Here is a 24,745-nt window from a genome sequence, read left to right as displayed (position 1 = left end):
ACTGCAGACGGTAACAGCCTGTGGCGTCCACACGCGTACAGCGACAGCCTCTAAAGGCGTCTGGAGAGGGACAGACTCGCTGTGCAGAGTGTGAAGGACATATATGCAGACGCCACCAGACACCCTTTCATAAGCTGCTCGGTTCTTATAATAACCCCGATAGCCACGGAGGGCGGGGGTTCGCATTGCTGGAAACCAAGTTTCCTGGAGAGCAATGCAGAAGAAAGGGTGAAGGCTGATAAGGTGGCGGAGCTCAGCTAGATGGTGGAAGAAACCGCTGCAGTTCCACTGGAGGATGGTGTTGTCCATGGCTGGGAAAGGCGTGACGGGACTGGGAAGGCAGATTACGCCACTGGGGCACCTGCTGCCTCCGATGGAGCATCCGTGCAAATGCCATCCATTGCGTCCGCGGGACCGGCAAGAGCGAGGTCCGCAGCGGACGCCAGAATCTCCACCTCGTCCTCAGAGGCAGAGCTTGTAGGGAGCGGCGGGATCGGTGCCACCGCATTACCGTTGGTCTTGGGGACTTTCTTCCTTTTCTGCTTATCACGCTGTGCCTTCGGCTCTTCAGGCTGCATGGGCTTCACTGGGTCAGTCTCAGGGACAGACGACGACCGCGAGGCCCGACGACCAGGGACTGGCGGTTGTTTCAACCACTTGCGGGCGTCCGCTTTGCCACTGGTCGGAACTTGCGAAGGGAGGTCCCCAAGGGATCCCTTCCTGGCGAGAGCAGCCGAAGAAGTCTTACGCTTCTCCGGCTGGGAAGGGGGAGCTGATGTCCCCGAAGGTTGGGAGGGTGTTGCTCCTGAAGAAGATGGAGCAGGAGCAACAGGGTGTGAAGTGCCCCCCACAAGCAAGGGGGCCGGTGGATGCTGACCGATCTTAGAGCCGATTCGTGATGACGGGAGAACCGTCGTTGCAGCAGCGGCGTAGGTCGACGGCATTGCCACAGGATGGAGCCTCTCATATTTCCGTCTAGCCTCGGGGTAGGTCAGCCGGTCCAAGGTCTTATATTCCATTATCTTCCGTTCTTTCTGCAATATCCTACAGTCCGGCGAGCAGGGGGAATGGTGTTCTCCGCAGTTAACACAGATAGGAGGCGGGGCACATGGAGTATCGGGATGCGAAGGACGTCCGCAATCCCGACACGTCATGCTGGAAGTACAGCGAGATGACATGTGCCCGAACTTCCAGCATTTAAAACACCGCATCGGAGGAGGGATATATGGTTTCACATCACAACGATAAACCATCACCTTAACCTTTTCGGGTAAGACATCACCCTCAAAGGCCAAGATGAAGGCACCGGTGGCGACCTGATGATCCCTCGGACCCCGATGGACGCGCCGGACGAAGTGAACACCTCGTCGTTCGAGGTTGGCGCGTAATTCATCGTCGGACTGCAGAAGAAGATCCCGGTGGAATATAATACCCTGGACCATGTTCAGACTCTTATGCGGCGTGATGCTAACGGAAACATCCCCCAACTTGTCACAATTGAGCAACCTCCGTGACTGGGCAGAGGATGCCGTTTTTATCAACACCGATCCAGACCGCATCTTGGACAAGCCCTCCACCTCCCCGAACTTGTCCTCTAAATGCTCTACAAAGAACTGCGGCTTCACGGATAGAAAAGATTCCCCATCAGCTCTGGTACAGACAAGATATCTGGGCGAATACGTCTCAGTGTCACGCAATGCCTGTCGTTCCTCCCATGGTGTGGCGAGGGAGGGGAACGATTTGGGGTCATAAACGTTACCTTTAAAATGGGCTCTCGAACGCTTAGAGACTGCTGACGGCTGGCCGCCAGCGACAGATGATGTACCACGCTTCATTGCGGGTCATCCGCCCTGATGCCACCTACTCCGACCAAGGGCCCTCCCCACGGGCGCCACCCAGCCACAGCAAAGGCCACCTGGCAGGATAGCCATTGCCGGGAGTCCTGATGCCCCAGGGAGATGGGCATCTACTCCTTGGCATACGTGGGGAGTGAACGGCGCAGGCATCAGTAGAGCGATCCCTGTGTTGTCAGGGGGCTACAACCAAGAGGGTACATGGCGACCCCACCACAACGGACTGGCTACCGTGCTGGATCTTAGGTGCAAAAATGGCCAAGGTCGTCGTCACAGTTAAAAGAAACACTGCAGAGTGCAGCGTGGAAATCGCCCAAGAGATCGAAAACGAGCGGGACACCATTGCAACGACGAGAAAGACGGCTAGAGGTCTAATTGCACGAAGGATACAGTGCACCATGTAAGGTGCCCTTCCCCAATTGGCTCGCTCTTCGGAATAATTTAGATAGATGGAGGTCAAACCCGAGAGGGGACCATCACATAAGGCCGAAACGTTTGAGACTCCTTTTAGTCGCCTCTTACGACAGGCAGGAATACCGCGGGCCTATTCTAACCCCCGAACCCGCAGGGGGGCATGGGGAAGGGCTTGATAAATAGCTTATCCGTTTCTATTGTTGTACATTACTGGTTCGGCAGTATTTGAGAATGGCACGTGACTGGTTTGTTAAGCAATTGATTTTGTAGGAAACATTGTACTGTTTTTTGTGCAAGTTAATATGAAAGAGATAAAAGTGATATTTGTAAGAATGTTTTGTGACTGGAAAAAAGCAAAAAATGTAGCTACATCAAATGTTGCATCAGGTTAATGACTCACAAGTACAATCTTGGACCAGTATCACTAGCAGCAATGTTCAGTATATTCCATTTTATTATCGTTCTAATAACATTCATGTCATGTTGTAATATATTTGGGCTGAGCTAATAAGAAAAATCACCTGCAACTTAAATTTTATGTAAAAAGGAAATGAGTTACATTAGAGGGTAGAGTTACTGCTTCCAGTGAAGTACTGAACACAATCAGATTGCTACTACTGTTCTAATGGATCAACGTACAAACTCCACACAATGCCCTCTAAAATTCAGCTTGATTTCTGTAATAAGCTTTGGAATATCCAGAAATAAAAGACTAGTCTTCTGGTAATCTAGTTTCCTGCATTACTATTCTAGCTGTTGGGTGGAGTGCTAGAAAGTGTTTTAAGTTCACCAAGATTTTTGGAAGTAGCCACTGCAGCTCCACTGAATAATTTACATATGTCATACTTTTGGGATGGGTGGGAAGAGGACAGGGGGAGTTGAAAAGGTAAAAATCTCATGATTTAATGTCAACTGGTAGCACCTGTTGCAGGATTGTTCTCAATTTGGATAATTTCTATAGGTGACTTTTGGGTCCAGTTTAATCTTTCCCTTCACTTACTTCGCTTCTCTTCTTTTCCTTTTGAGATTTTAGTTTCAACTGGGAAATGCCTGGGTGGGCCTCAGACTGAAAGTGAACCAGCCATGCTACAGCCCATTTACCATGCCTCCTTCAGCCACTGACTGTTGTAGAGGCATGGGGTGTTCCTGCAGGCTAGTGGCAGCATTCCTCCAAAGAGATATCTGTCAAGGAAGATACTGTTCTACTCACATACGGGACACCAAAGTCCTCAAACTAGATGTTGAAAGGCTTTCTTGATGGGAATGTGGTGTGAATGCAAGCCTATTTGGGCCTAGTGTAGAGGGGAAATACAGAACCATAATTCTTTGTTTGTAATCTTAATCAAAGGTGTTAACTTACTAAAAATTATCATCTTCTAACAGTATTTTTTGGGTGTTCCAATCTCAGTCTTAATGTTTGAAAGTACAACTGTGTAAAGAATTTCAGGAAACAACCAATGAAATGGGTTAGCAGTTGATAAATCAGAGCATCATAATGTAAGTTGGTAATTCTATATCTGAATTTAATTCCAAAATTGGCCAAATGCTAAATGTTTAACTGTCTCTTCATTGTGCCTGTCTGAATCTCAGTCATCTTTATGGCAAGTAGCAATCTATCTTTCCCTTATATCGTTGTAACCATGCAAACTGAGCATAATATGTAGTCATTTGTACAGATTTTCAACATTCATGTTCCTTCAGAACTGCAAAGTACATTAGTCAGTCAAGCATTCTATATACTTTAAGACATTGGAAGTCAGTAAGCAGGAATAACAAGCTTCCCCACAGTTAATGAATATCAGGAGTTTTCCACATTCAGTGTTTTATGCAATGGTCAACCAGTCTCCACAGATTGTATCGCTCGTACAGTATAATGTGTTCACAGTTCATAAGCTTAAAACAATACTTAAGAAGTGGTGCATATGGTTTGACTTCACATTATCGTCCTTTGGAACTCACTGGACACAATGGACAAAGTGGCTCCACATTTTTCTAAGTTAGGCCGTAATTCTTCACCTGTTTTTAATCTAAGGTCACAATGAAAAATTAGATTTTCCCCCATGTTGAGCTGTTATTGAGAGCAATTGTGATCAGAACATAACCAAATTTGTTACATGAGAAGTGGGCCTGTGATTGCTTGGAGATGACATTTTGATTAATATTGATCCACTTCTCATTTTATTTACTGAGGCTGTTTCAGCATGCTTATCTTCAAACTGTTGTACAAAGAACAATTTGGTTTTATATTAAAGGATGATTCACCATATGATTTGAAACAAACCAAGTATTGGGGAGTATATTTTTCTAATTGCTTCTTGAATGAGTTTTGCTTCTGTGAAATTGTTAGGCGAGGATATTTCTTAGGATTGTAACTGCCTAATCTTTTAGGTGAGACTAATGACAGTGTACAACTAGCAGTTTGGTGTTGTTTAAGTCTCTTCATTGTGAGTTGACCCCCCCTCTCCCCCATAGTGTTGCACACTACAACAGGGGGTCTCCTATCACCAACAGTCTACCACAGCAATTGCTACCTGGCATGAGTAACCACTGCACATAGTCCACATGACCTATATATGACAAACACATGCTCCTTGGCATATATCGAAAGGTGACAACAAAGGCATCAAAAGTGTGATCCCTGCATAGTCAAGAGTCTACAGTCGTGAAGACTCCCACTTACAAAGGGCTGGCCTTTGTTTTGAGTTTTCAGCATTTTACACTAACTACACACAACAGGTAAATAAGATGGAGTTTCCCATCTCGTGGGACACAATCCTCTATGGGCAACCTCCCCTGCACAGCCTGCACTACTGAGAAAACTTTTGAGAAGTGGAAGATCTATAGCCCACTAATGGACTATAGATCTTCACTGCCAGAAAAAGAAGATGAGATATAGAGTGAAGGCAGCCTGCAATCAACAAATATAGCATTCGTACAACACGTGAGGCTTTGTAAAACATCTGATCCAAGTAATGTATGGATCTAAATTTCTTTAGAAGTTAAGACTTATTTACCAATATCGAATTTTTAATATCTAAAGGTCAACAGAAGTAAAATCAAATATTTCTTGACATCTATGATAAAACAAAAGAAGACTCCATTGTCAGCACATAGCCCTGAATTATCTTTCATTTTTTCAAAACAGATTTATATGTTATCGCTATTCTTTAGTAAGATTGTAAGAAAGAAAGAAAAAAACAGTTTTGGGTATGAATTGCTTTTAGTAGTTACAAAAACACACATCCTTCCAGAGGGACATCAGAACAATAGGATAACTTTTTGTGAAGTTTAAACTTGGAACAGTTAACTTGTTTGGGTATTGTTATTGTCAAATAAACACCAATAAATTTGAGTTATGGGTTTAAATCAACTAATAACTACAATGAAGTAACAAAATAATGTTAAAAATATTTTTTATGTAACTGTATGAACAGATTTAGCAACAAACATGAATGGGTCCACCACATTTTAGGCACATTATAGTAACCTTTTTGTTTCAATTTCAACATTTCTGTTGCTTTTTTTTGTTTCCTCATCCACTGGTAATTCAGCAATGTAATGTTCCCTTCCATCAAACCGAAAATCTTGTTTTGCCTTCTTACTTGGACACCCTCTGTTGGCAGTCACTCTTTGCACTGACAATTTGAAGACAAAGTGTCAAGTGATCTATGGCTTCTTCATTGTGCTTGTAAAGATCCCATGCATTTTATTATGCAATGTCTATGAAATGTCTGATGATGTGGAAATACTAATTTTTTCCCTCTTACAGAGCATCTACACAAGGATACATTTTGATCAGCTCGATCTACAGCTGCCATACGAGTGCTGCAGAAATTAATTGGTTAGACCGAGACACCCTAATCCTTTTCTTTTGTTTCCTGTAAAATCTTGCTGCAGAACACAATGATTGAACTCTGTCAATGTTAGTGGCTACAGTAACAACATTATTGTTATTCCGATGAACAATGGAAATCACTAATGCTTAGTTGAAACAAACTTCATGTGATCACCTCTTTCTTTTTATCAGTGTTATCTACAAAAGATAAAGCACATTTCTTAACACTGTTACCTCTTATTTTTCCAGTTGCTTCCAGACCCCTCTCACACAGTAATGGGTGGATTTTCCCAAAACGGCCCCATTTCTCTAAATTACTTTGTTGCATACCTATTGGAAAAGAAAAAGTCACACCGATCTCTGGACTTGACATTTGCTATGAGGTCATTGTGACTGTCTTTATCTGACCGAGTATATTTTTCTGTGTGATACTGTCGCATAACCACTTAGCAGAAGTATTGCACAATAAGCGGCAACATATCACCATATGAATGACCATCATTCGAAGTACTTCACTATTAAAAAGCTGTTTGAAATATTCAAACGGTGTTCGCACTTCCTTCATGTCAACTGTGCACATTAGTGGCCATTCAGTTGTTGGATTATCTACTACTCCATTTTTTCAATTATACTTATTGAGGTTTTGAACTTCTTTCTTTGACAGCCTTTCTGCTTTGTTTGTTTGTTGTTGCTGTTTTACTGCTGTAGGATACTGGAATGGCATCACAGGTTAAGGATTGTTTTGTGCTGTCTTCACAACATTACGATAGGCAGTTATGTCCAAGTCACAAAGTGCAGTAGCACTGAGCTGACATGCTAGTAATTTATCTACACTGGGATTTTCTTTGGCACCCGAATCTTTGTCTGCTATAACATTGTTTGAATTTAGAGGAGGGTGTAATGTTACATCCACACCAGTATTTGGTACTTCACATCATCTGTTTCTAAAACGTCCGAAAGTACCAACAATGAACATCTTTTTCTATGAATATAAAATAGTATCCTGACACCGTTCTGGAAGGATGGTTCAAAACATTACTGAATTACAACTGACACGAACTTTCAATTGTTATATAACCCTATAAATATATGGTTTACTCTTTTAAGATGTTATGTTAACAGTATCAGAATTACCGACACAATATGGAAGAAAATATACATACCCCCTTGGTAACTAGATCAATCAATTCATCCATGGTAAAACTGAACTTGTTTTCAAGAGACAATTTCTCAGTAACGGTAATGGATAGTGTCAAAATGACTGTGGCAGTGCATTTCTGACACAACTTACCTCATTTAAAAATGCACTACAGCCCACTGCGACAGTGCATTATTTACAGAAATAAATAATTTCAAGACTGAGTGATATCATTCTTCCAAAAGAACATCATGGTTATCTGGGTTAAGGTTCAAGTCAGTAGATAAATTAAGACAGGTGATTAGGAGTTTGCTCGCATACGTTAAATTAAGATTCCAGTTCAAAATGAAAATAGAAGCAGATGAGCTGTACTTTTTCAGTCTATGAAAATAATGAAATTCAAAGCCCGGTCATATCTAACACACACCTATATCATTTGCCTAATATAACATACCCTTTTCACTTACATATTACGTGAGGACAAATGATGTAGATGTTTGTTCGATATGACAGGACTTTAGATTTCATTGTTTTCATAGGCTGAAAAAGTACAGCACACCTGCTTGTCTTTTTTTCCAATTTTGGACTGGGATATAATTTAATGTGTGTGAGTAAACTCCTAATCACCTGTGTTAATTTATCCACTGAGATTTAGAGAAGGCGCCTCTAGACAGGCCATGTTATTTTTGGATTTCTTGGTGCAATAATTCCAGTAGTAATGGCAAGACAACAAAGCTATTACCTTTATAAAAACACCAGGAACTACTGCAAAGAAGAATAAAAAGACATTCTGTGCCCTAAAGTAGAACCAGGACCTGAATCATAACCACAAGTCAGTGACAATGAGGATCCTAAGGAAAACCTGACGAACAGATATTCCAGAACCAAAGAAGAAGAGACAAAGACACTGTTTGTGTATGATCTTGAATGCCTTCAGAAAAAAGTATTTTAGAAGTGGAAAATAAAGTACTTTGGCGCTATAAAATTGGGATCTATTTTGGGAAGCTCTGTGAATTCAAAATTTTCTGTATCTTTGGGCCCAATAATGACTTCACAATTGAAATTAGGTCTAAAAGATGCCATAATGAAGAGTAAAAATAGGCTAACAATATTTTTACGAATAATTATGTGAGGGAGTTAGCATTTATGTCTGCTTAAAAATGCACAGCAATTGGAATACTGATAGTACGTGTCAGAAAAGATTTTGCAATAGGCTACATTATATCGCAGGCAATCTTGGATAAGTGTATCCAACAAAGTATTTAGCATAACTCGATAAATGTAACTTTCATACTCAATTTTGTTTGGTTGTACTGTACATCAGGCTATAACTGTCTGTCTGTGTGTAAACTTAGTAGGAACTTGAGGTGGGATGAACAGAGAGACTATCTTGTTTACAAATCACTCATACGACCCCTTCCAAGTATGCTGCTCAAGTTTTTGTGACCTGTACCAAATAGTACTAGCAGGGGATATTTAACGTATACCAAGAAGGGCAGCACAAATGGTCACAAGTTTGTTTTACCCGAGAGATCTAGGAATATACTAAAACCTCCTACATATCGCTCCCATAGGGATCGTGAGCATAAGATTACATTAATTACAGCACATATAGGGACATTTAAACAATCATTTTTCCCACACTCTATGATTCAATGTTACGGGAAAAGCCCTAATAACTGGTACAGAGGGAGGAACACACTGCCATGTACTTAACAATGCTTCGCAACGTATATAGAAGTACTTACTCTTCTTAGGGTTTTTCTTCGCTTCTCGTCTCAGTTTTCTGTTATGTTCTCGTACTTTCTTTTCAATTTTGTACCTCTTCCGCGCAGGAATGCGCTTGCTGGTTTTTTCTAGTGGAGATCACAATATATCATCAACATATCAACAAATCTATGAAATACTGAACATCATATAAGTATATTACTCACTCAAGCATAGTTTGGCCATGTTGTTCACAAAACTTTAAAAAAACTGAGGAAAATAACACATCAGTCGAAACACTCACATTACACATCAACTTCAAATTCGCACGTGTGTGGCATTGTGCATGTTTACGAACTGTTACGGAAAGAAGTTCATCGCTAAAGATACGTCACTCATTTTAATGTTTTGAACATATGGAAGAAGTCTATTCGGTCGCTCTTCGATTGTTACCAACATTTAAAACATTTGGCATATCGAATGCAGAGAATATTCTGAAAATATTCCGTTTTAATGATTTTGAACGAAGTTACTATCTTTTAGCTGTGATTGAAGCCGAAGAAAGATTTCATTTTGATTACCGGGCTTCATAACAAAAAAGAGTATGTGGTTAGCACAGTTGTTGTACCATACTGACGCGTCTGCAACAACGACAAAGCTAACAACTTGACAAACTAGCAGATATTTATGGTTTTTACGTGACTGGGTTGATTTCTGTATCCTTTTTCTCAGACCAACAATCGTTATTATCGAAGTAAAGATCTCGATTTTCTGTTGACCGGAACTTAAGGGGCCGTACGCTTAAGGGGGTTGGTGGAGTGGAGTTGTTATGCTGCTAAGGAAAGTTGTGTAGTAAAAGTATTTTTTTAAAACCATGTCTGAACTCTTCAGATCGGCAATGGGTTATTTTAATAGCAGTACATATGCAGCAGGAGCAGAAAATGAGTTAGTTGGGCAAATAGTGGAATTAGGAAATGTGAAGCTGCGAGTGAAAAAAGTCATAGCAGAAGGCATGTATAATCTTATTTTTTCTCTTAATTTTTTTTTCCTCTTGGCGGTACAGTTAGAGAGATTGAAAACCAAAAGACATTGCTTTCCTGTACCATAGTACAGACTCCTGTTGATACTCGGACAGAAAATATAATAACGCAACTGTCAAATAACTTGTGTTTGACGTTTCATGTGGGCATTAACATTTCTGATATATTCTTTTTTAAATTGCAGGAGGATCGGCTTATGTATTCGTAGCTCAGGATCCAAGTACGGGGAAAGAATATGCTCTGAAGGTAGGTGCTTCAACACAAAAAATATCACAGCGAACTGATCGTGTACGCGATATATGGCACATACAAGTAAACCTGTCAGCTGAACGTATTGTCACATTGTGCCATCCTGAGCGCTGTCATATGATGCAAGTTGTCAACGTGCAAAGCAGAGAGGTAGTACTATGGTAACCAAGATAATGGTTTATCATTGTTGCTGGCAAATATAAGTCTTTGTTTTTGCAGTTTGAACACTTTGGCACTTTCCCTTGAGCAACTGCAGTGTGTGTTCAGCCATTGTGCCTCGTAGAGCCCATTGAAAAGGAGAAACTTCAGAGGTGTGGAATGAGTCTTAGACATACATTAAAATGAAACAAAGACATCATAGAAAGTTTGTCTAAACATGACATGAAAAATCTCCTGACGTTTGTATGTTGAGAGTACACACAAACTGCACCGTAAAAAAAATGTTAGCCTATTTCGTAAAGCCTTTGGGAACTGGGCAGTATGAGACTAGCATAGTTTTGAAGCAGCAACTTTTTGATTTGAAGCAGTAACTTTTTGGATAAGAATTTTTTGTAAATAACTATTTTAAAACCAGTTAATGTAAACATTTGGGCAATTTTTGTGTGAGATTTGTTTCCTAATTTACTTCTTGTGTGAAGTGTTTGAGTGCTTCACTGAAAAGATTTTCATGGTTTTTGATGTATTCATTTTAAATTTTCTGTGTTTGGAACTATGTATTTATTAAGTAAAACATTTCAGAATATTTCATCCAAATGTCAAATGTTTTCTTTTTGCAGAGACTTATGGCAGCAGATGAAAATACAAACAGAAATATTGTACAAGAAATAACAATACTTGTATCCTTTAATGTAGGACAACATTAAGTTTTATTTCTGAAGGAATTCAATGTTTAACAACGTATTTTCCAATAAATGCAATCTCTCTCTCTCTCTCTCTCTCTCTCTCTCTCTCTCTCTCTCTCTGTCTCTGAGTAAAGTCCACTTATCTAAGTTTCAAATTGTATTCGACATTAATATTTGCTAGATACTTGAATGCTTTGCTGTATGATAATCTCCCATATATTTAAAAATCTTCCCTGTTGCCCTTAACATTTTACTCAGAAGAAACTTTCAGGGCATCCAAATATTCTTCAGTTTTTATCAGCAGCCTGCATTGACAAAACAAAATCTGGCAATGGGATGACAGAATATCTGTTACTAACAGAACTCTGCCAAGGTGAGTCTTGCAAAAACAGACACAATGTCCAGACAGCAACTATTGAGTAATCATAACTATTTTATTCCAGTCACATTCATCACTTAATATTGTTTTCTGTTCAGTTGCAACTGTAACTGAAATTAATAACCAGTTAGAAGGAACCAGTAGTAAGGTGACTAACCTTTTTTAATGTACTCAGCTCCTAGGGTGCATGGCAGAACTACTGTTAGCAATTGTATGTTACATGTGGTATTCGTTTTTATGTGAGCTGTGAAAAAGGTGCTGCTGTTATATTACCACAGGAAACCATTACATAAGTTGTAGGACTGTAAGATTTCTTCTGTCAAAGTAATCGTTATACATTATATTTCAACTTCATCTAGCACAGTTTGATTTTTATTTTTATTGCTTGTAAATTACTTGGTATTACAATTTGGATGAATTGACAAGTTCACGAAACATGTCTGATGGCTTCATTGACTACTTCCGTACAACTCCTTCTTGTATCATCATTTATCCTTGGAGAAAGTCAGCTTTGAAGTATAGAACCTGCTGGTAACTTCACCCCTCCCCCCTCTTTTGCATGTGACATCAAAACTTCAGACTTAAACTGAAATTCAAGATGCATAAACTAAGTGCCATAAAAATGTATGATTATTATTAATTACGGTACCAGAACATCACATTTGTTGACACTGCCAGTTGATGACAAAACTGTGACTTTCTCGTCAAACCCAGATCTCTGGCTACGCTACAGGTCGACCTGTCACAACTAACATCCCAAAAAGTGACATAAATTCAAAATAACTAGTGTTAGTGTTGATATCTCGCTCTCGCTCTCTCTGCTCACATATGTTGCAAGTCACAATATCAGTATGTCATGGCTCAAAGCTGACTGCCAGCTTCAAATGACGTCATAACTCTGTGCAGAGGCATACATGAGCATCTGCAGAACATTACTAGTGAAATAAAACACAAATAAACTGGATGATTTTAAACTGTCAGCAAATTGGCATTACAAGTAATGTGGTTAGCTGTGGCTCATACACTTACATCATGTATGGAGAAGCATGTGGAGAAAGGAAAAGCTACAGAAAAAAAGCAGTTTGCACCAAGTCCTTGTGTAATGTCATGTATGTGAAATCAAGACAAATTGTGTGTGGAAGTTAATATCTGCAAGGTCGTCAGCTACTTAAATACACTTCAATTTTGCTCACCACACTAATCTGCTTGTGACCGACAGTTGCCACAAGTAAAATGAACACCCCTTACATTTCATCAACAGGTCTACTCTACAAACCACTGTGAAGTGGATAGCAGAGGGAATGTTCCATTGTACCAGTTATTAAGTTTTCTTCCCCTTCCATTTATGTATGGAGCGCAGGAAGAATGTTTGATTGAATGGCTCCGTACACGTTGAATTTATTCTAATCTTGTCATCACGATATCTTTGTGAACAATATGGAGGGGATGTAGTATGTTTCTAGAGTCACTTACAGGACACACATTTGGGAGGACGATGGTTCAAACCCAGGTACAGCCATCTGGATTTAGGTTTCCCATGCTTTCTCTAAACCACACCAGGCAAATACTTGGATGGATTCTTTGAAAGGACATGGCCAATTTCCTTCCCCATCCTTAACACAATCCGAGCTTGTCCTCCATCTATAATGACCTTGATGTTGACGGGACATTAAACCCAATCTTCTTAGAGTCATTATTTAAAGCTGGTTCTTGAAACTTTGTTAGCAGACGTGTTCTGGACAGTTTACATCTATCTTTAAGAGTCTGCCAGTTCATTTTCTTCAGTGTCACTGTACCATCCTTCCATGGGTCAAACAAACCCTTCTTGGTATACATTCAGTATCCCCCATTATTCCTATTTGGTATGGGTCACACACACTTGACTAGTGTTACAGAATGCATCGCATGAGTAAATTGTAAGCAATCTCCTTTGTAGACTGATTGCACTTCCCCAGTAATCTATCAACAAGCTGAAGTCTACCATTTTCTTAACCCACATAAACACCTGTATGATCATACCATTTCATATCCCTACAAAATGTTACACCTAGGTATTGGTATGAGTTGGCTGATCTCAACTGTGATTCTGTGATATTACAGTTATAGGATACTCTTCCCATGAACCGTGGACCTTGCCGTCGGTGGGGAAGCTTGCATGCTTCAGCGATACAGATAGCTGTACCTTAGGTGCAACCATAACGGAGGTGTATCTGTTGAGAGACCAGACAAATGTTTGGTTCCTGAAGAGGGGCAGCACCATTTTCAGTAGTTACAGGGGCAACAGTCTGGATGACTGACTGATCTGGCCTTGTAACATTAACCAAAACGGCCTTGATGTGTTGCTACTGCAAATGGCTGAGAGCAAGGGGAAACTACAACTGTAATTTTTCCCAAGGGCATGCAGCTTTACTGTATGGATAAATGATAATGGCGTCCTCTTTGGTAAAATATTCTGGAGGTAAAATAGTACCTTATTCGGCTCTCTGAATGGGGACTACTCAGGACGATGCCGTTATTAGGAGAAAGAAAACTGGTGTTCTTCGGATTGAAGTGTGGGATGTTAGATCCCTTAATTGGACAGGTAGGTTAGAAAATTTAAAAAGGTAAATGGATAGGTTAAAGCTAAATAGTGGGAATCGGTGAAGTTAGGTGGCAGAAGGATCAAGACTTCTGGTCAGACAAATACAGAGTTATAAATACAAAATCAAATAGGAGTAATGCAGGACCAGGTTTAATAATGAATAAAAAAACAGGAGCACAGGTAAGCTACTACGAACAGCATAGTGAATGCATTGTTGTATAGACACAAAGCCCATGCCTACCACAGTAGTACAAGTTAATATGCCAACTAGCTCTGATGAAGATATTGAAGAAATGTATGATGAGATAAAAGAAATTATTCAGATAGTGAAGGGAGACGAAAATTTAATAGTCATGGGGAACTGGAGTTCGAAGTAGGCAAAGGAAGAAAAGAAAAAGGAGTAGGCGAATATAGAATGGGGGTAAGGAATGAAAGAGGAAGCCATCTGATCTAATTTTGCACAGAGCATAACTTAATCATAGCTAATACTTCGTTTAAAAATAATGAAAGAAGGTTGTGTACATGGAAGAGGCCTGGAGACACTGGATGGTTTCAGATAGATTACATAATGGTAAGACAGAATTTTAGGAACCGGGTTTTAAACTGTAAGACATTTCCAGAGGAAGATGTGGACTCTGACCACAATCAATTCTTTATGAACTGTAAATTAAAACTGAAGAACCTGCTAAAAGGTGGGAATTTAAGGAGCTGGGACATGGATAAACTGAAAGAATCGGATATTGCAGACAGTTTCAGAGAGAGCATTAGGGAACGGTGACAAGAATAGGGGAAAGAAATACAGTGGAAGAAGAATGGGTAATTTTGAGAGATGAAATAGTGAAGGCAGCAGATGATCAAGTAGGTAAAAAGACGAGGGCTAGTAGAAATCTTTGGGTAACAGAAGAGATACTGAATTTAATTGATGAAAGGAGGAAATATAAAAACGCAATAAATGAAGTAGGCAAAAGGAGTACAAACGTCTCAAAAATGAAATCAGCAGGAAGTGCAAAATGGCCAAGCAGGGATGGCTGCAGAACAACTGTAAGGATGTAGATGCATATATCACTAGGGGTAAGATATACTGTCTACAGGAAAATTAGAGATACTTTCGGAGAGAAGAGAACCACTTGTATGAATATCATGAGCTGAGATGGAAAACCAGTTCTAAGCAAAGAAGGGAATGCAGAAAAGTGAAAGACGTCATGGCTGCAAAATACTAACACGAATTCTTTACTGATGGATGGAAAAACTGGTAGATGCTGACCTCAGTGAAGATGAGTTTGAAGTCCATAGAAACGTTGGAACGCCTGAGGGGATACTGACCCTGCGACTTAGCTTAGAAGAAAGATTAAGGAAAGGCAAACCTACATTTCTAGCATTTGTAGACTTAGAGAAAGCTTTTGACAATGCTGACTGGAATACACTCTTTCAAATTCTAAAGGCGGCAGGAGTAAAACACAAGTAGCGAAAGGCTATTTACAATTTGTACCGAAACCAGATGGCAGTTATGAGAGTTGAGGGGCATGAAAGGGAAGCAGTGGTGGGAAGGGAGTGAGACAGGGTTGCAGCCTATCCCCAATGTTATTCAATCTGTATATTGAGCAAGCAGTAAAGGAAACAAAAGAAAAATTTGGAGTAGGAATTAAAATCCATGGAGAAGAAATAAAAGCTCTGAGGTTTGCCGATGAAATTGTAATTCTGTCAGAGACAGCAAAGGACCTGGAAGAGCAGTTGAAAAGAATGGACAGTGTCTTGAAAGGAGGATATAAAATGGACGTCAAAAAAAGCAAAACAAGGATAATGGAATCTAGTCAAATTAAACCAGGTGATGCTGAGGAAAGTACATTAGGAAATGAGACACTTAAAGTCGTAGATGAGCTTTACTATTTGGGGAGTGAAATAAGTGACAATTGTCCAAGTGGAGAGGATATAAAATGTAGACTGGCAATGGCAAGGAAAGTGTTTCTGAAGAAGAGAAATTTAACATCAAGTATAGATTTAAGTGTCAGGAAGACATTTCTGAATGGATTTGTATGGAGTGTAGCCATGCATGGAAGTGAAATATGGACAGTATCTACTTGAGACAAGAAGAGAATAGAAGCTTTCGAAATGTAGTGCTACGGAAGAATGCTAAAGATTAGATGGGGTAGATCATGTAACTAATGAAGAAATGAGGAAGTACTGAATAGAATTGGGGAGAAGAGGAATTTGTGGCACAACTTGACTAGAAGGAGTGATCGGTTGGTAGGGCACATTCTGAGGCATCAAGGAATCATCAATTTAGTATTGGAGGAAAGTGCAGAGGGTAAAAATTGTAGATGGAGACCAAGGGATGAATACACTAAACAGATTTAGAAGGATGTAGGTTGCAGTAGTTACTCGGAGATGAAGCAATTTGCATAGGATAGAGTAGCATGGAGAACTGCATCAAACCAGTGTTTGGACTGAAGACGACGACAACAACAACAACAACAACAACAGGATACTATATTTTTTTCTTTTTGTGAAGTGCACAGTTTTACATTTCAGAACATTTAAAGCAAATTGCCAATCTTTGTACCAGTTTGAAATCTTATTAACATCTGACTGGACATTTATGCAGCCTCTTTCAAACAGTACTTCATCACAGATAATTGCATCATCTGTAAAAAAATATGAGGTTACTATTAATATTGTCACAACATCATTAATATATAACATGAACAGCATGCGTCCCAAAACACTTTCGTTAGGCAGACCTGAAATTACTTTCAGTCTTTGACAATGAGTCTTGATCGAATATAACATGCTGTGTCCACCCTACCAAAAAGCCTCCAGTCCATCCATAAGGTTCACTTGATACCCCATATGATTGGACTTTTGACCATAAGCACAGTAGTGGTACCAAGTCAAATACTTTTCCGAAATCAAGAAATACTGCATTTAACCTGACTGCCTTGGTTCAAATCTTCCAGTGTGTCACGTGAGAAAAGTGAGAGTTGGGTTTCAGATGATCGATGTTTCTGGAATCCGTGCTGGTTGACATGGAGAAGGTCACTCTGTACAATGTCTCTCACTATGAATTCTGATTATGTTCTAGGATTTTACAACAAATAGATGTGAAAGACATTGGACAGTATTTTTTGGATCACTTCTACTACCCATCTTGCAGATAGGTGTGACCTGTGCTTTTTTCAAAGAACTGGGCCTGATTTTTTGCTTGAGGGATCTATGATAGGTTATAGTTAGAAGAGAGGCTATCTCGGCCACAAATTGAATATAGAATCTGACAGGGATTCCACCAAGCCCAGGAGCTTTGTTCGATTTTAACAATTTTAACTGTTTCTCAACACCACTGACACTAATACTGAGTTTAGTCATCTTTTCAGGGGCATGAGGGTTAAATCGTGGCAATTTTCCTGGGTTTCCCTTTGTAAAGGAACATTTGAAAACAGAGTTAAGGATTTCAGCTTATGCTTTGCTATCCTCAGTTCCAGTTCATCTTATTTGTCAGGAACAAGGCACTAACTTAGGTACCACTAACAGCCGTTACATATGACTAGAATTTCTTTGGATTTTGTGAAAGATCATTTGACAGTATTCTGCTATGGTAGTCACTGAAGGTTTCACACAGTGCACTCTTGACAGTCAAATGAGTTTCATTCAGCATTTATCTACCGTAAGGCCAATGCTTTGTTTTACACCTGTTATGCAGTAATTAGTGTTCCCCTAGAAGTTTCTGCAAAATGACTGTTTACCATGGAGGGTCACTCCCATTATGAACTGTTCAGTGCATGGTCAACAATTCTCTTAATCTTGGGCCATCGTTGCTCTACATGCTCCTGTCCTGTGCTGAAAGTTTAAAGTTCCTCATCGAGTTAGGACATGGGGGTATATATAGTTCACTGAACATATATATGTATCTTTCTGCCTTTTCTAGTTGAAAGAGGTCAGATCTATTTGTTGCCATTAGATACAGTATACACTGAAGAAAGAGCCAAAGAAATTGGTACACCAGCCCAATATTGTGTAGGACCCCCATGAACACACTGAAGTTGCGCAACGTGATGTGGCATGGGCTCGACTAATGTCTGGAATAGTGCTGAAGGGAATTGACACCATGAATCCTGCAGGGCTGTCCATAAATCCATAAGAGTACGATGTGGTGGAGATCTCCTGTGAACAGCACGTCACAAGGCATCCCAGATATGCTCAATAATGTTCATGTGTGGGGAGTTTGATGGCCAGCGGAAGTGTTCAAACTCAGAAGTGTGTTCCTGGAGCTACTCTGTAGCAATTCTGGACATGTGGAGTGTCTGATTTTTCTGCTGGAATTGACGAAGTCTGTCAGAATGCACAGTGGACATGAATGGATGCAGGTGATCAGACAGGATGCTTTCGTATGTATCACCTGTCAAGAGTCATACAGTCCTCTGCTGACATGCAGGGTCCATGGATTCATGAGGTTGTCTCCGTACCCATACACATCCATCCACTCAATGCAATTTGAAATGAGACTTGTCCAAACAGGCAACATGTTTCCAATCACCAGCAGTCCAATATCAATGTTGACTCACCCAGGCGAGGTGTAAAACTGTGTCGTGCAGTCGTCAAGGGTACAGAAGTGGGCCTTTGGCTCAGAAAGACCATATTGATGATGTTTCGTTGAATGGTTCACACAGTGACACTTGTTAATGGCCCAGCTTTGGAATCTGCAGCAATTTGTGGAATGGTTGTACTTTGTCATGTTGAACAATTATCTTCAGTCATCATTGGTCCCATTCTTACAGGATCTCTTTCCAGCAGCAGCCGATGTTGGAGATTTGATGTTTTACCAGATTCCTGATATTCTCAGTTCATTTGTGAAGTGGTAGTCAGGAAAATCCCCACTTCATTGCTACATCGGAGATGCTGTATCCTGTCGGTCATGCTCAAACTCACGTAAATCTTGATAACCTGCCATTGTAGCAACAATACCCGATCTAACAACTGCGTTGACACTTGTCTTATATAGGTGTTGCCAACAGCAGCATTTTCTGCCTGTTTACTTATCTCTGTATTTGAATGCACATGCCTACACTAGTTTATTGAGTATATTTCCATCATGAGTGGGATTCCAACGCATCTGTTATAGGTAGTTTTCAGAGAAGGCATTTAGTAATATTTCACAGCATGTCTTACCATGCCGACCACTAACAAAATCTGTAATTTTCCCATATGATAGTTGGATGATAATGTCTCCATGATGATTACAATAACTTAAAGATCTTTACATGAAATATATTTTGATGCCAGTGGAATCATTCTGCAGTCAATTTCAAATGCTGGATTTCTAAATTTTCTTGGTAGTGCTTCAGAAAAAGAATGTGTCTTTCCTCCAGGGATTCCCAATTTCAGGTTGTCATTCTTGGATTCTTCTAGCAAATTGTAACATTTCTGCACTAGTTTCTCGTATAAGATTTTTTCAGTGTTTCTAGCAATTCTCTTCCTTTCCCTTTTTATACCCGTATACTGTAGAGTTTAAGCATAAAGTTTGAAACATTGGGTGGGCAGCATAAAATTATTTTGATTTATGATGTTGTATTCATGTTGAAAATGTTTTGCTGCAAATAAATCAGTGTTACTATGTATGCTTAATATACTTACATTTTTTTGTGTTTGTTGACCACTCAGTTACCTTGTTTCCTTCCATTATTTGAAATCCAGGCTAATTTTAGCCTTGAAAGCATAGGAATCTGGTACTCTTATTGTTGAGGTTAAAAACAGTTCTCTCTCTCCCATTTTTTATATGTTTTTAGTCAGCTGCATTTGTCGTTTTTTGCTAACTGTGAATAATTTTAAAATACAATTTCATCTTCAGGCACATAACGTAGTAATCAGAGTGGGTATGTAAGAAGTGTCTTGAGATAGAATAACCTGCTAAGGCTAAACTGCCTCTGTCATGACTGTTAACCATTTTTATTAATCACTTCCTCGTAATTCGTTGTCCAAACAATTTTTAATATTTTATGTTGAGTTCTGTGTTGTTCTGATGGCAGTAAAAGAGAATTAGCTAAGAATATAGATAAAGTGTACAAAGTTATGCAGACCATAATGTTGTTCTTTTCTGGAAAAACAGTGAGATGGCAGTCTTTCAAATGGAGGTCATTGCATGGAAGGCGAAAGTGTAAACTACACTGCTAGCCATTAAAATTGCAACAGAATGAAGGCAGCGTGCAGCTTACTTTAAATCATATTGAAGTGTCCAACATGTTAGGGTATGCACATGATAATTGGCTGCAACTCAGATCAGAGTATGCACAGCTTCTTCCTGCAAATAATGAGCATTTCAACTCAGCTTTTGGATGTGTTTCCGGTGGCTGAACAAACCAATCACACTGAATGGTAGGAGGCGGCCAGGGCTGTAACTTTAGGAGCCTTCTTGCATGTCACTTGCCCCTTTTGTGTTTGCAGCATTCTCCTTCAAATAAGTTGACAGTGGTGGATGTAGGGCTCTTTCACAGTAAGCGGCCCACAACCCATTCCCCCAAGTTTGTCAAGTTTGTATGTTTTATGCCAGTAGTATTCGTGGTGAGTTTTACCTGGTCCTCAAAGCACCTGAGAGGGGCTCCATGAGGTCTACTGCCAGAGCAGAGTTTGCTATGAAGGATTTGGCGGGGAAGCCTTTCATCAATCGTGCAACGAACATGGCTTAACCACCTCACTTGATGAGGAACAATGGTTGCCCCTCAGTGCTGTTTTGAAGGTCCTCTCACTTAGTGTTCAAGATCTACCAGTTTTTTTTTCTTTTTTTTTACCGAAGCTCTCAAGTTTCTTGATTTCAAGGTGATAAAGTGTCAAAGTTTCACAGCAATTATAGAGTATAGAAATGACAACAGTTCTGTGCACCATGAATTGTGTGTGCAGCTTTAGGTCTTTATCCATGAAGACTGTGTATTAACCACCCAAAAGCTGCATGGGCAGCCCCAATTCTGTTATCAACATCTTGTTCACAGGTGAACTGTTTAGACAAACTGCTTCTGAGATGTGAAAAGTGCTCAACCAGCTCCAATGTTGTATGTAGGATAGAGATATTGAACTCAGGTAGAGCTAATCCTGGGCCAGGTTGTGTAAATGCCTTCATTTTTCCCACAATGATGGTAAGACCAAAGCGAACGTATGCAGGTTCAAAGCAGCTGACAGACTGTTCTAACTCTGCCAACTCTGCCAGTGTTAGAACTGGAGATGCAGTGCAAATGATTAGCATTTAAGTATAACTGCAGTAAATAGCTAGGAATAATGCTATCTGTATTATGTATTTAAAGAAATAATACATAACAGGATTCTCATTCAGAAATTACATTTGAATGTTCATTTTTGTAAGAATATGACATTATGCCTTGTCAAAAAGGAGAAATTTGGTGGAATTAGACACCAGTAGGACCTTAGCCAATCAAGATACCAGTTTATCGTTCTATGATATTGTTGGACGGGATTTCATGTGTCATGCAGATATGGAATTGGTGTATTCAAGAGGGCAATACTCAGTGCAGGATTTAAACAGCCTCACATGACTATTAGAGGAAAATCTCATATAAAGATGTGAAACAAATACTAACAAAGAGATAGAGGGGCTGGCCAGTACTTACCTCAGCTCAGTACAGCCGATAGATACACATAAAACAGAACCAAAAATTTACGTTCCTAGCTTTCGCAACAAATGTTCCTTCATCGGGGAGGGGAGAGGGGAAAGAAAGGGAAGAAGGGAAAGGAGATTCAGTTACTCACAACCCAGGTTATGAAGCAACAGGGAAAGGAAAATAGGGAGGGTAGCAAGGATGGAGGCATGGTTGTCAGAGGGAAGCCAAAGATATTCTACTGTAAGTACTGTGCCAGCTTCAAACCAAAGAGGATGCATACAGAAGTAAAGAGGTATATAGTATAAAGATAAACACAACTATGTAGGATGAAAAGATGCGTGAATGGCTAAAGAGGAAAGGGAAAGAGGATAAGACTGAAGAGTAAATGGGTGTGAGGTTGTTTAACGTAGGTTCGGTCCAGGGGGATGGCGGGATGAAAGGATGTGTTGGAGTGCAAGTTCCCATCTCCGCAGTTCAGAGGGACTGGTGTTGGGTGGAAGAAGCCAAATGGCACATACGGTGTAGCAGGTTCCTAGGTCCCTAGAATTATGCTGGAGGGCATGCTCCGCTACTGGGTATTGGGCATCTCCTAGGCGGACAGTTTGTCTGTGTCCGTTCATGCGCTCAGCCAGTTTAGTTGTTGTCATGCTGATGTAAAAGGCTGTGCAGTGCAGGCATGTCAGTTGATAAATGACATGTGTAGTTTCACACGTGGCCCTGCCTTGAATTGCGTATGTTTTACCAGTAGCGGGGCTGGAGTAGGTGGTTGTGGGGGGATGCATGGGGCAGGTTTTGCAGCGGGGTCGGTTACAGGGGTAGGAACCGCTAGGTAGAGAAGGTAGTCTGGGAATATTGTAGGGTTTAACAAGGATGTTACGGAGGTTAGGGGGGTGACGAAAGGCAACTCTGGGTGGTGTGGGGAGAATTTTGTCAAGGGATGATCTCATTTCAGGGGTTGACTTGAGAAAGTCATATCCCTGGCGGAGTAATTTGTTGATGTTTTCGAGGCCAGTATATTATTGGGTGACAAGGGGGATGCTTCTGTGTGGTCTGGGGGTAGGAACATTGTTGTTGGACGGGGAGGAATGTATTGCTCGGGAAATCTGTTTGTTGACAAGGTCTGCAGGATAGTTGCGGGAGAGGAAAGCACTCACCCTCTCCCTCACATGACTATTACCTAGACGACAGACATGTTTGCTTGACCATGCAAGATCATAAAGCTGTGTCTTTTTACCTTGAGACAAGAAATGGGCTAGTCTGTTGCAAGACCCTGACGGTGGCCATCCAATGACAACACTGGGCACAGGAATTGTACCATATCACCTTTCCAGAAGAGTTCCAGTTTTGTATACTGCATCACCACAGACTTAACCGTGTGTAGAGACTTGGAGGAGAATGAATGTTGCCAAATAGCATTTTTCATTGCCATGTGAGCTCAGCATGTGTTGTGATGATATGAGGTGCCATTGGGACACAACATGACCATATTTGGTTTGCATAGCCAGTAATTTTGTCAGCAGGTGTTACATTTCTCAGGCATGAAGGCTGGTAGCTGCACCCCCATCTCTCAGGTCTCTGTGATGTTACCTTTCGACAAGATAGTGCAAGACCAAACATTGCCCACATTGTCCTGACCTAACTCAATATGGAGGATGTATGAAATGTGGCACTTTGTATACCTCCAATCTACCTACATAGGTAATCACATGTTCTTCCTACTATATTGTTGACTCTTCATAAGCAAACTTCCATTATTTGCTATTGTCTTTGGTTTAACTGTTTTAATAGTTAGCACTATAAATTGGTGGTAAGGAGACCGGTAAGGCATAAAGCAGGATCGAAGCAGAGTTTAAAAAAGGGGTTGACAAGGATATGATTTGAAGTTATGAAAGCAAAAATGCCAGTAATGATCATATTGAATTATTAAAGAAGAAACTACAGGAAAGCAAAAGTTGGATGGTATACTTGGATTTGAGTGCAGCTCCTTGTAATCATAACTACTGTGTCTTAGTAGTCTGCCATTGTTGTTACCAGTGTGGATGTTAGCCACACTATCTTTGGCATTAGAAACTTTAACGTATTGTAATTTAGTGGAAATGATACATATTTTTTAAATATGTTTTATTATTATATACATCTGGTTCGAGAACTACCTTATACACTTACGTGACAGAACATTATTTAGATACCTTAATGTCATAGTGACATAATATCTCAATTAGGTGAATACCAGTAAACCCCTCCCCCACTCTGATTCCTTAAAGAATCAAACTCTCATAAAAGAAACATTTAAAACGTCTGATTAGAAGAAAAAATCAAACAGTGGAAAGTCCATGTTGGGATATCAACATTTATAAAAGGAAGGGATGGATTGGTACTGAATGTGAAGATGAACTTTGATTTGCAGACACGCAACATAAAAAGATGGTAACACATTAAGCTTTCAGCCAAAGCCATCATCAGAAAAGAGAAGCACTCACACACATTCCCGCGAGCACATGCACCCCCCCCCCCTTTCTCTCCCTCTCCATCGCCCTCTCCATCGCCCTCTCCATCGCCCTCTCCATCGCCCTCTCCATCGCCCTCTCCATCGCCCTCTCCATCGCCCTCTCCATCGCCCTCTCCATCGCCCTCTCCATCGCCCTCTCCATCGCCCTCTCCATCGCCCTCTCCATCGCCCTCTCCATCGCCCTCTCCATCGCCCTCTCCATCGCCCTCTCCATCGCCCTCTCCATCGCCCTCTCCATCGCCCTCTCCATCGCCCTCTCCATCGCCCTCTCCATCGCCCTCTCCATCGCCCTCTCCATCGCCCTCTCCATCGCCCTCTCCATCGCCCTCTCCATCGCCCTCTCCATCGCCCTCTCCATCGCCCTCTCCATCGCCCTCTCCATCGCCCTCTCCATCGCCCTCTCCATCGCCCTCTCCATCGCCCTCTCCATCGCCCTCTCCATCGCCCTCTCCATCGCCCTCTCCATCGCCCTCTCCATCGCCCTCTCCATCGCCCTCTCCATCGCCCTCTCCATCGCCCTCTCCATCGCCCTCTCCATCGCCCTCTCCATCGCCCTCTCCATCGCCCTCTCCATCGCCCTCTCCATCGCCCTCTCCATCG

At 40.9% G+C, this 24,745-nt stretch overlaps 2 protein-coding genes across 4 annotated transcripts in view; one reads left to right on the top strand and one right to left on the bottom strand.

Annotated features, from left to right (window-relative positions):
- Nucleotides 1–9,348, bottom strand: part of LOC126476459 (guanine nucleotide-binding protein-like 3 homolog) — a 92,937-nt gene extending 83,589 nt beyond the window's left edge. Inside the window, exons 1-2 of the mRNA XM_050103543.1 lie at nt 9,175–9,348; nt 8,989–9,096 (exon numbers count right to left, since the gene is read on the bottom strand). Of these exons, the coding sequence (XP_049959500.1) occupies nt 8,989–9,096; nt 9,175–9,193 (127 nt within the window). The 5' untranslated portion in view covers nt 9,194–9,348. The remainder of the gene's footprint in view (nt 1–8,988; nt 9,097–9,174) is intronic.
- Nucleotides 9,349–9,549: 201 nt separating this feature from the next.
- LOC126476428 (cyclin-G-associated kinase) overlaps nt 9,550–24,745 on the top strand; it is a 264,992-nt gene continuing 249,796 nt past the window's right edge. Inside the window, exons 1-4 of one of the 3 annotated variants that reach the window (XR_007586987.1) lie at nt 9,550–9,957; nt 10,172–10,233; nt 11,013–11,072; nt 11,337–11,451. Coding sequence is in view for 2 of the 3 variants with exons in the window: in XM_050103541.1 (XP_049959498.1) it covers nt 9,822–9,957; nt 10,172–10,233; nt 11,013–11,072; nt 11,337–11,451 (373 nt within the window). In the remaining variant the exon portion in view is untranslated. The remainder of the gene's footprint in view (nt 9,958–10,171; nt 10,234–11,012; nt 11,073–11,336; nt 11,452–24,745) is intronic. The other 2 variants (XM_050103541.1, XM_050103542.1) reach the window with 2 other exon arrangements.

The sequence above is a fragment of the Schistocerca serialis genome, chromosome 1, assembly GCF_023864345.2.
Source record: "Schistocerca serialis cubense isolate TAMUIC-IGC-003099 chromosome 1, iqSchSeri2.2, whole genome shotgun sequence".
NCBI lineage: Eukaryota > Metazoa > Arthropoda > Insecta > Orthoptera > Acrididae > Schistocerca > Schistocerca serialis.
This window is presented reverse-complemented; position numbering and strand designations above follow the sequence as displayed.